This window comes from Lactuca serriola, chromosome 7 (genome assembly GCF_051521515.1).
Source record: "Lactuca serriola cultivar US96UC23 chromosome 7, Lser_US96UC23_V15, whole genome shotgun sequence".
Taxonomy (NCBI): domain Eukaryota; kingdom Viridiplantae; phylum Streptophyta; class Magnoliopsida; order Asterales; family Asteraceae; genus Lactuca; species Lactuca serriola.
In genome coordinates this window covers 49535900-49548413 of record NC_136414.1, presented here as the reverse complement: position 1 = coordinate 49548413, position 12514 = coordinate 49535900, and the positions used below count along the sequence as shown (strand labels likewise).

Here is a 12514-nt window from a genome sequence, read left to right as displayed (position 1 = left end):
TACATTTAATTTCATTCCAAGATTTCCTATCCCAAATGTTTAAAAAACACTTAAACTCATGTACGTCAAACAAACCTTACTCAGTGCCCGCTCTACGTATACATCATTTTTAGTAACAAGTATATTTATAATTGGGTTTAGGATAAAATTTGATATCCAATCAAATTTCATATTTACCTATAGATTTGACCTGGTGATCTGAAATTAGTTAGTGGATCCTTATTTATTTGCAAAAACTAAAAGTGGAATCCATCATATAACAATATTCATTTTGAATTCAGATGAGTTTATTAATCATGATCTATGGATACTAACATACATTGCACACATGAAACATAAATAAACTCTAGCATTATTCTTGTGTATCGAGTGTTAACAACTGGAAAATTTAGTGCTGATAACTTAACCATGTCTATTTGATTATATGGAATTTTAAGGGAGGAAAGATTATATAAGAATACTTGTGTGGTAGCTCGCCTTGAACATATATGACACATTCACGTAATCATATTTAATTTTTAGTGCGTTTTGTCATCATTCTTGCATTTCTCAACAAATTCCATCATATATTAACTTTCTAGTTCGATTAATCATAATTCCTTGATTCTAAATCTGAATTATATACATCGTGGCATTATATTTTCTGTTTTTTTTTTTCAAGAATGACATGTACCTTATATATTTATTCGTTCATGACATCAACATACATTTATTTAAATATATCATCAAATTACTTTATCTAATGTCCATAATAACATTTTACTTAAAACTTTTACCCATAACAGAAAGTTACTTATATTTAGTTCATTATCCATGATAAAAACGTAGTTACATGAATTTCTATATATTAATATCAACGTATTTTATATTTTATCCATAATAACTATTGGTTTATATTTCATATCCATAATAGCAACATATGTGGATTTCAATACAAATGTGGAAATGCACTTTATTGGTTTTATATATGATCATTATATGTAAAAAGTTTAGGTATGTTGTTATTATTGGTAATAAATTGTAAGTATCATGATATTGTTTTTAAAAACAATATAAATATGTTGCTATTGTAGGTTTTACATTGCACCAATAAAGATAAAAGATGAATTTTTATACAAGAATGGTTGTTAATGAAAATGGGAAGGCGTGCAACGAAACATTTGATCGTACCTTCAATTACTACCATGGTGATAGGGAAGGTTTGGGAAAATCTAATGCAAAAATTGTGTTAAAAGGGACAAATACAATACAAAGAACTATTTATCTTCAATCTCTAGCCATAACTAAGATAGCTGATCATACATATGGCTAATTATACCATAAATGTTCTTTCAATGTATATACCTTTATAGGTAAACGAAACATCAACAAAATCACTGAGATCCCATTAGGATGGGATAGATGGGTTAGGAGGGTGACATATCATGTTGACAATTATGCCTCCTTAGGTGTAGATTGAATGATTCAACTAAATGATATTATAAATATTTATAGACGGACATGTACAGCTGTGTAGAGGGGAGGGGTGTAAATTGACACAAAAAAATAATCCCTTGTGCGAACACATGTAACGGTGACTAACCACAAGGAGTAGATCAATGCCAACACCAACACATTTGTAGTTTAAAGATTCTATCACTAGGTGTGAGACTCATGTATTACATGAGTTTATTTAAAAAAAAAAACTAAATATAAAATTCTAAACATTTGAAAAGTATGATCTTTATAAGAAAAATGATAAAGTTTTAATTATAAAAAGTAAAATGTTTTTTTTTTCGCTTTTAAATTTAAACAAGTAATTTAGATAAATAAATAAATAAATTTAATGAATCTTTAATTTGGTAAATTTTGAAATTAGAAGAAAAGTTCATTAATAAAATTTATATGCATTTAGTATTGAATATAAATATTATCTACAATTTAATAAAATGAAAAAACCATAAAATGACATGTGGAATAAAAATTAATTTAAATAACAAAAAAATTACATGTGACAAAATAAATAAAAATGTGACGTGTGACAAAAAGATCTTTATTTATTAGGGAGAATAATGATACATAAACAATATTAGACCACAAGTACATGGTGAATACGCCATAGAGAAATCTTAGGGCATGTTGTTGTAAGTTATTACATATAGAAACTTGAGAGAATTTTAGTGTCATCCTTTTGTTCATATTAGTAATCTTCTCCATTATGCAAAGTCTATACGTTTTAACGAAGAAAACTTTAGATAAATGGTAGAATGATATTGCGATTCGTAACATGTTAATAAATATTTTTTCAGTAAAATATAAAAGTACAATATATACAAGGTTTGTTTGTGCAATGTTGAGGCCATATGTCAAGAAAATATTGACAACAAAATTTATGATCATTATATATATATATATATATATATATATATATATATATATATATATATATATATATATATATATATATAATTTATTTTTAAAACTATATTACAGATTTGTAAACTATATTTGAAGATTATTTTTGGAAATCATATGTAAGTGCAAAAATTGTATTATTAGTCCATAAAACTATACAAATTATGAAATTACAATAAATGTTGTCTTTATATTTATTCTTATAAATTTACAAGTTGAAGACCTTAATAATTATAAAAGAACAAACGAAATAAAAATCGATATATAAAATATTTAAAAAGCACATAGTAAACCCGATGGATAAATCTCATATGCTCTCCAACTCGATCAGTAATGGGTCACACATACCCGAAATTAGATAGATCTCTGTCTATTTTAGATTGTTCCTTTTATTCGTAATCAAAGATATTTTCTTGTCTCTCCTTTATGGTGGTTCGGCTTGCTTGTCTGTTCGCATTTCCTAGACCCAAGACCTATTAATATTATAATATTGCATGGATAATGGATAGCACAATTCGGAGTAGAAGATAACCAAGAATGAGTTCCATTTGGTTGTTAGTCATAAAAATCCCTGACTAGGCTACTTAAATTGTCCGCATTTACAACGCAAACAACATGGTGTTATCACCATTAGGAAAAACTATTAAGTCGTATACGAAAACCCCACATGCACCTTTCACCCCTTGAAAAATACCATAAGAGGTTCTTGGTCTATCTCCGAATGTGGGCCTAGAAGCATTAGCAAGCCAGGCGCCCAACGCCCAGCTCCACTAGGGAGGCCTTGCCTGATCTGAGAAGTGCTAATTTGGTTTGTCTTCATGTGACAGATATCGAAAAAGTAGTCCGTTGAACTATCGTCGATGCTTATTCGAAAATAATGAATGCGACACAGCTGTCTACTCCAAGAGTCGCCACAGCTTCGCCTACGCGGATGATCTGGGATAGCAAGCAAGTTTATTAAAAGAGGAGCAATAGATTCTAGATCTGTTTCCCCACAGTTGAAAACTATGAAACAAATCAGCGGTAGTTCAAAACTGGAATTAGCACAAGGAAAGCGTTCATCACAGACAACTCCGTAATTACAAGACGGTATCTTCTCCTTAGCGTAAAGCACCCCCTTGGGTTCATCCAAAATCGATCTCTAAAAGCGCGGCTCGCGAGGCATCCCTCTCACAGTAGAGTTCCAAACCTCACCTCGCTCTTGTGACATGCTATGTTTCCCCCCAACTCTTCCCAAGGTAGTTCCTAATGTTTGGCACTTTCCAATTTATTGATTTGGAAGATCGCGACACCTATTTTTTTTTATTCGGATCCGATCTCTGTTGGAATCGTTGAGGAAGAAATCTAAGAGAAGACACTCTTCTCTTAGATATTTTTTTTTCAGTGCAAGAAAGTTGTAACATCCCAAAAATTATAAGGTAAACATTTCATTTTTAATTCAACCTTAAACACCAGTTATCCTTTTCAATCATACAAAAGCATATCAAAGTAAAAATAATTATCAAAGTACAATCCTAAAGTCACAAAGTGCGGAAACATGGGTAGATGCGCTACGATCAAGCCGCACCTTTCCCTTTCGAACCAAAAGTCTTAACCATAAACTATAAGCACAAAGCTTAGTGAGTTCCCCAAAATACCACATAGCATACATATATACATCCATCGGGCCCCGCCCGGTACAGATCTATCAGTAACATGCGATGGGCCCCGCCCAATACACTCATCAGGCCTCGCCTGGCATCGGACCCCGCTCGACATACATACAACACATGCAAGAGTCACACAGACAACTAGCATACAAATAACAATAATCTATGGTCCGACATTGGTGCCTTCGACCCGGAAAACACCAGAAGAACTAATTAAAGTCGAGATAACTGAAACAGATGTGCTGCTGCTACTGGGTTCCTTACACTGAACACAACCAAATTATACCTAGTAAATAATTAAGATAATTGCCTATAATCCAAGGTCCATTTCATTCTCTATCATTACCATGGGTAAAATAACATTTTACCCATCTTATATCTGACCCAACAACTCATGACCCAACTTCCAAAAGACCCAAGGCCCAACAGGCCCGAAAGAGAACCTTGCGAGTATGCCCTACATACCAAACGCGTATGCCCCACATAATGCTCGTTGATGCTTAAGGTACAACTCGCGACAACATGAAATTGGGAAGACATGTATTACGCAGAGCGTACACATATGTACGCCGAACGTACCCCCTTGGTGACCATTTCTCATTTTAGGACTTAATGCTTGAGACCAAAATGTCCAAACTCAGATCTAATCTCAAATCATCGACTTAAGTCATAAAGTTTCCACCTTTATTACTTTCCATGATTAGAAAAGGTCCAAAAGCTAAAACCCTAACTTATTTATCCATTAAGACATCTTAACTCTTGTATAGAGGGGATAGGAGGTCCAAGATCATATTTTTTTATGGTTACTAATAACTCCATTATGGATAAAGTTTCCAAATTTATCCATTAGAATGGTCCAAACAACCAAGAACTAGTCTTTAAGTCTCCAATGGAACACAAGTGCATCTTTTTCAACATAATCCATTAAGTCCAAGCCTCCAAGCTTCATATCTGAATCAATATGATGTTTAGATGGATAAAGTTTCCAAATTTATCCATAACAAGGTCACAAACTTTTGAGATCTAAAGTTTATGCACTAAAGTGATCAAAACCTCATAACACCCAAAACTAGCTAGATCTAACAAATACATCATCAAAATTCAAGCTTTATACCTCTAGAAGAAAGATCTAGGTGAACAAACTCTGGATCTATAAGCTCCAACAACCAACACTTCTCCAATGAGCTCCTTCTTGTCCAAGATGTACCAAGAACACTCCAAAACACTTAAAAACACCTTCTTTTTGCTCACAAGTCTCAAACTAGGGTTAGGGTTTCAAGGGAGGGTGTTGGACAAGTGGAGACTGAAAATGGAATGGGTTTGTGGAAGTTAAGGAGCTTAAATAGGGCTCAAACCACGAAAATAGGGTTTGGGCGCTGATCGCGCAAGCCCAACATACTCAGGGATACCCTAGTACGCCCATCATACTTCCACATACGCCTAACGTATGCGGCTAACCCAAAACCGTACTGACTTCAAACGGTCATAACTTCTTCGTTTCAACTCTAATTTTTATAATCTTTATATCCGTGGAATTGAGTTGAGGAGCTCTACAACCCTATCTAATTACTTTTAACTTAAAGCACATCGAAATAAAACTCTTAATTCATAAAAGAAGTCTGAAACATTACTTTTCCTATTTTACCCTTAGGCTCCAAAGCGTAAACCAAACTCTTGGATCACATAATCTACATTACCCACATCAAAATGGGTCTAAACCTCTCGTTCCATAAGGCTCAAATCCTTATGATAATTGATCTTCAGGTCATAGACCTGAACTATGGAACCACTCGAAACAGGGTGTTATAAAATGCTCTCTTTTTGACATCCCTGCTGCTTTCCTTTCCAGATTTTTTTTATCGAACGCATGGCATAGCTAGGACCATTCAAATAATGTTTGAGCCTATGTTCAAACACTACAGATCGAGTGGCTCTTCTTGGCAGACAGGTGGGTGCCAATACTACAGTGAAAGCAACGCTTTCGTGTATAGCATTTACTGTTTGAGATTTTTGGTACCTCCAGACGCGCCCCTGTTTCAAGTAAGCTCACCTCAACTGCTTCACCTTGAAAGGAAAGGTAGGAGCACTATAACGATGGAATTTACATATGCGTGAGGCCGCAATACATCTTTGTCATCATTTTCCTAGCCGGGTGGTTTACTAGTCCTCCGCCGGTACTTGTGGAAGAGTGGGCATCATTGACTGCGACAGAAAACCTAGTCGAAAAGCAATAGTGGAGGCTTTGTTTGGTTGAGGCTTAATAGTAAATGTTATTTCGTTTAGTAGATATCGCTTCACACCTCGTAGTGTGTGCCCTAATTAATGAGGATAGGTTTCGATGTAGGGTATTTGCTATATGTTATGGCAAAGTCAGTTGTATGAATGAAATGAAACAAGACTTGAGCGTCAAGTTCCACATATGAGATAAACTATGGCAGTTCCTTTGGCAGCTCCTCGGGCCCGCAAAGATAAGAGGGCGGTGAGGCAAGGAAAAGTAAATCAACAATAGGCCGTTTGCCGCCATCTTCGAGTGAACTATCGTTTTATTAGTCCAAATTTTACGACAAATCCAAACTGAGGGATGTTCTCTACTAAGGAGTTGCTTAAGTGAGAACTACCACTATGCGACTAGTAACCGCACCTTCAAAATCTTGTCTTAATCATCATTTATCAGGACTAGTCGGCGTAAGTTCCTTTGCTTGGACACGATTTGAAGCTTTCATTCCTCTTTGGATGGTTTGCTTTCTCTTTATTTAGCTATTGAGCAAAAAGAGTTCGCTGAGATGCCTTGCTTTAGCTCCGTAATAATGGCTTCAACATCCAAACTGAGGGACGTTCTCTACTAAGGAGTTGCTTAAGTGAGAACTACCACTATGCGACTAGTAACCGCCCCTTCAAAATCTTGTCTTAATCATCATTTATCAGGACTAGTCGGCGTAAGTTCCTTTGCTTGGACACGATTTGAAGCTTTCATTCCTCTTTGGATGGTTTGCTTTCTCTTTATTTAGCTATTGAGCAAAAAGAGTTCGCTGAGATGCCTTGCTTTAGCTCCGTAATAATGGCTTCAATATCCTAGCCAAAGGAACGAACTTGGTCTGAAAAAAGTTGGAAGTGAGGACCATAAAGTCCCAAAAAATACAGCTTCTAAATAATTCTCGTTTTAAAAAACCGGGTCTGAATCAAGTAGGTATTTAAGTGGTCCTTACTTCTATCTAAACATTAAAAACCAACTTGGTAAAACTAATTAATAGGTGTAACGGTCCATAGTTAGGCCTCAGTAACCGGTTATATATGGCTTAGGCCCTTTTAATCCATCTTAAATGATTTACAAAAGCAAATGAAAATTATAGAGTTATAATGTGCATTTCTTACTCGAAAAATAAAAAAACGGTTCGGGCCAAAGATGCATGGAAGTGAAGACCATTCCTTTTTGAAAACATGCAACCGTTCATATCAACAAGTTTTATCTGATGACTTCAAGGCCTTAAATGCTACAATGAAGGAAGGTTTCTTCCATGTTAGTGTTTGACTTATAGAGACAAGAGTCTAGTATGTTGCATTATGCTATAGAAGGTCATTAGAGTGTGGCCATTTAGTTTGTTGCGATCTCCAAGGTAAAGACCTTATCATTGGTTGAGTTTATGACTCAAATTGAGGAGGAGAAGGAGTCTCCAATAAATAGTTGATTTTGTAACTCGAAGGTTAAGACTGAAGGTCCAACAAAGGATGAAGAGTAGCTGGATGTTCGAGCACCACAACAAGCTAAGAAGTCCAAAAGTTTAGTATTTGTTTAACAAGCCATAAAAATTTCGGCTGTTATAGAGAGAATGTGAAGACGTATAAAGATGTTTGTTGTACGTCTGTATCCAGATATTTTCGAAGTGGTCAAGATGATCAATTGAAGAGCGACAAGTCGATTATCCCAACTAAGAGTGAAGGATGATATTGGTTTCAACAATCGTCGTTGTTGCAAGTATTACCCTCTTGTACCATATTGTACATGTGTGTGTTGTTAGACGACTTCGTGCTTGTTAAGATCTTGATCAGACCTTGATTGTGAAATACAAGAACATCACTCATTGTGAACCCTTGAAGTGATACTACGCTGATAAAGTCAACATATGAGAGTTATAAACAAACTGGACTTTTTAGGCCGTGAAATTAGCGATGTCACGCTAATCCAACTTAAATGATGAGTAAATTACATGAATGGTCCCAATGGTTTGGGGTAATTTGCACATGTTGTCCCTAACTTATTTTTTTTTAACTCGGAAGGTCCCTACAATTTGTTTTTGTTGCGCAACAAAAACAAACGCGCAACAAAAACAAACAATAGGGACCTTTCGAGTTAAAAAAATAAGTTAGAGACTAAACGTGCAAATCACCCGAAACCATAGGGACCATTCGTGCAAATACAAAGTTATAAAAAGTAAAAAAAAAATATATGCATTTTTAAGAAGAAAAGAACGGTCCCAGCTAGGGGCGGTACCATAAATTTTCTCTAGGGGTAGCACAATTTTTTTTTCTTCTTTATTCTTTATGTGAAAGTGTCTACAATGCAACTTGAATAAAAATGAGCAAGTTGTTTTAAATGGTATAAAAAAGTTTGACATGTAAAAGCTCCTAAAAACCAGAAAGTAAATGTTTTGGCAACAAACAAAATGAGCTAATTAACCATGCTAAAAAGTAAATGTGTTGGCTTCAAATAAAGTGAGCTAACTAACCATCGGTACCCAAACTCATCAAAATGAGCTAATAGTAAATGTGTTGCCAATCTTGTTACAATACTAACACCTGGGCAAAGGAATGCTAACCTTTAAAAAGAAACTGCAAAGATTGTTGTTTTGGATCATTATGCTAGTAATATAAACAAGTCTTGTTCTTTACTGGATTGGACATACACTTTTTACTCTCACAGACATAAGACTATATCATTTAGACATTTCAGCAAACACTTAATGTGCAAAGACTTGTTCAAGAAAGTCAACTTGTGCATATGAACTTAAAATCAGGAGTTTGAAATCAAATGACTAAGAAATTGTGAAGAGAATTACATACCTTTCACATATACAATTCACATTGTTTTTAAAAACTCCAAGTACAAGAATGATGAACTCGTCGAATTTCTTCTGCTGTTGAAATTGATTCAAAAAAATTTATTGCTTCTAATATGGGAATCGATTCAATGACACGCCTGAAAGCTAAAACACGATTGGTTTTATTGAAATTACTGAAATCATTGTCAATCTATTTTAAAAAGTTGATTATGTTGCGATTTTTCTGATCTGCGGATTTTGAACAATTCAAGGAGCCAATGAAAGGGGAAAACAGGAAACGAATGGAATGTAAACATGGGGTTAGCAGGAGTAAAAAAGACATATTTAGAGGGAACGATATTACATCAAAAATACAAGTTTCCTTTCTAGCCACCAACCAAACATCCAAATTTTCATTCCTTTTGAATATGGTAGTCCTTTCCTGATTTTAATCATTTTATTACCACATACCAAACAAGGGATTAGGATTTATGTGTGATCTTGAGTTGCATAATTCATTTGAGGAGGAGCACGTTGGCATACATACGACTAAAATACGATTCATCGGCCTTCTCTTACCTTCTTCTCCGGAATTTTTGAGGGGTAGCCTGCGAACTAACTCGTTCCGCCCCTGGTCCCGACCAAAGATGCGCTGAAGTGAATACCATTCCTACTTGAAAACGAGCAACCCGTTCAAATCAACAAGTTTTATCTAACGAATTCAAGTTTAATACATTAAATGCTACGATGGTATAGTAAAGAAGCCTCAATAGTCCAATACCGCGTACACATCTACATATAGGTGATTTTATATCCAACATTTACCCGTCCAGGTCCAAACAAACCAAACTCTTATATCTACATATAAGTGAGTTAGTAAAGAAAATCAGTAATCGATGTGATATGACCCATAAACAGGTCATTGTAAGAGGTTATATGGCCCAAGCCTATCTAGCCAACTTTCTAACATATATTATTTTTATTACGGATGATCAAACCTATCTAACCAATTTAAAATGAATGTTTAAAAACGAGGTACGAAAAAGAGACCTCAACAGGTTGGATTTTAAAATCCTTGGACGAGTGTTCATAGCTGGTTAGGATTTTCATAACCGAAAGCAGTATTTTCTTTGGTGCACATCTACTTCAACCGTTGGGGCATATACATAATATACGTAGGGACAAAAGCACATGACAATTATAACTATTAACTACTACATGTTATTCTATGATTAGAAATCATTTTAAGATATGCAGTCCAAAAATAGCTATATATTAATTCACAAATCATTTTACATCAAAACCCTTATTTAGTACATTCACTTTCCGGGGACAAAGTTTGTAGCATAAGACCAGGCGTTATTTGCAACAGGGTCAGCAAGGTGGTCAGCCAAGTTCTCCAACGGCCCCTTTCCTGTGACAATGGCTTGAACAAAGAACCCAAACATGGAGAACATAGCCAGTCTCCCATTCTTGATCTCCTTCACCTTCAACTCAGCAAAAGCCTCTGGATCATCTGCAAGGCCCAATGGGTCGAAGCTACCACCAGGGTAAAGTGGGTCAACAACCTCACCCAATGGTCCACCGGCAATTCTGTAGCCCTCAACCGCACCCATCAAGATGACTTGGGTGGCCCAGATAGCCAAGATGCTCTGAGCATGGACCAAACTAGGGTTTCCCAAGTAATCAAGCCCACCTTCACTGAAGATCTGGGATCCAGCCTTGAACCATACAGCCTCACCGAACTTCACACCATTACGGGCCAAGAGCTCAGGGAAGACGCAGCCAAGAGCTCCAAGCATTGCCCATCTGCAGTGGATGACCTCAAGCTCACGGTTCTTGGAAAATGTCTCTGGATCAGCAGAAAGTCCGGCGGTGTCCCAGCCGTAGTCACCTGGGAATTCACCGGTCAGGTATGATGGAGCCTCGCCGGAGAATGGGCCTAGGTACTTGACACGGTCAGGGCCGTACCATGGACTTCCTGATGGCGCAGCCTTCTTGGCAGCTGCAGTCTTCCTCATGGAAACCCGTCCATTTCCGAAAAGCTCAGAACTTGAGGGACTTGTTTTCACTGCTTGGCCTGCGAAAGGAGAGGAGAGAGCCATGGTGGAAGCAGCCATTGTAAGTTTTCTTAAATTAGAAACTAAAAATATTTAGAAAGTTGGGGGCTGACTGCTTAAGTCATATGGTTCTTCACAAGTGCTATAAATAGGATGGTGCATTTTGTCGGGTACTGTTTTATCTTCCGGATATTTAGTTTGTTTTTGATTCGAGGCTGATATATTTGATCCATATGAACTACATCAATTTAGAACACCAACTAAAAATCGACAGCTGTACATTTAATTTCATTCCAAGATTTCCTATCCCAAATGTTTAAAAAACACTTAAACTCATGTACGTCAAACAAACCTTACTCAGTGCCCGCTCTACGTATACATCATTTTTAGTAACAAGTATATTTATAATTGGGTTTAGGATAAAATTTGATATCCAATCAAATTTCATATTTACCTATAGATTTGACCTGGTGATCTGAAATTAGTTAGTGGATCCTTATTTATTTGCAAAAACTAAAAGTGGAATCCATCATATAACAATATTCATTTTGAATTCAGATGAGTTTATTAATCATGATCTATGGATACTAACATACATTGCACACATGAAACATAAATAAACTCTAGCATTATTCTTGTGTATCGAGTGTTAACAACTGGAAAATTTAGTGCTGATAACTTAACCATGTCTATTTGATTATATGGAATTTTAAGGGAGGAAAGATTATATAAGAATACTTGTGTGGTAGCTCGCCTTGAACATATATGACACATTCACGTAATCATATTTAATTTTTAGTGCGTTTTGTCATCATTCTTGCATTTCTCAACAAATTCCATCATATATTAACTTTCTAGTTCGATTAATCATAATTCCTTGATTCTAAATCTGAATTATATACATCGTGGCATTATATTTTCTGTTTTTTTTTCAAGAATGACATGTACCTTATATATTTATTCGTTCATGACATCAACATACATTTATTTAAATATATCATCAAATTACTTTATCTAATGTCCATAATAACATTTTATTTAAAACTTTTACCCATAACAGAAAGTTACTTATATTTAGTTCATTATCCATGATAAAAACGTAGTTACATGAATTTCTATATATTAATATCAACGTATTTTATATTTTATCCATAATAACTATTGGTTTATATTTCATATCCATAATAGCAACATATGTGGATTTCAATACAAATGTGGAAATGCACTTTATTGGTTTTATATATCATCATTATATGTAAAAAGTTTAGGTATGTTGTTATTATTGGTAATAAATTGTAAGTATCATGATATTGTTTTTAAAAACAATATAAATATGTTGCTATTGTAGGTTTTACATTGCACCAATAAAGATAAA

The 12514-nt window shown here is 35.1% G+C and overlaps 1 protein-coding gene across 1 annotated transcript; it reads right to left on the bottom strand.

The window, feature by feature from the left end:
- Positions 1–10331: 10331 nt before the first annotated feature.
- Positions 10332–11270, bottom strand: LOC145060943 (chlorophyll a-b binding protein 16, chloroplastic). The gene has a single exon (XM_079008277.1). The coding sequence runs from the start codon at positions 11197–11199 to the stop codon at positions 10399–10401; it is 801 nt and encodes a 266-aa protein (XP_078864403.1). The 5' UTR covers positions 11200–11270; the 3' UTR covers positions 10332–10398.
- Between the last annotated feature and the right edge of the window lie 1244 nt (positions 11271–12514).

What these genes read in the sequence shown, in the direction of transcription:
- LOC145060943 (XM_079008277.1), bottom strand. Translation starts at nt 11,199, where the DNA reads ATGGCTGCTTCCACCATGGCTCTCTCCTCTCCTTTCGCAGGCCAAGCA.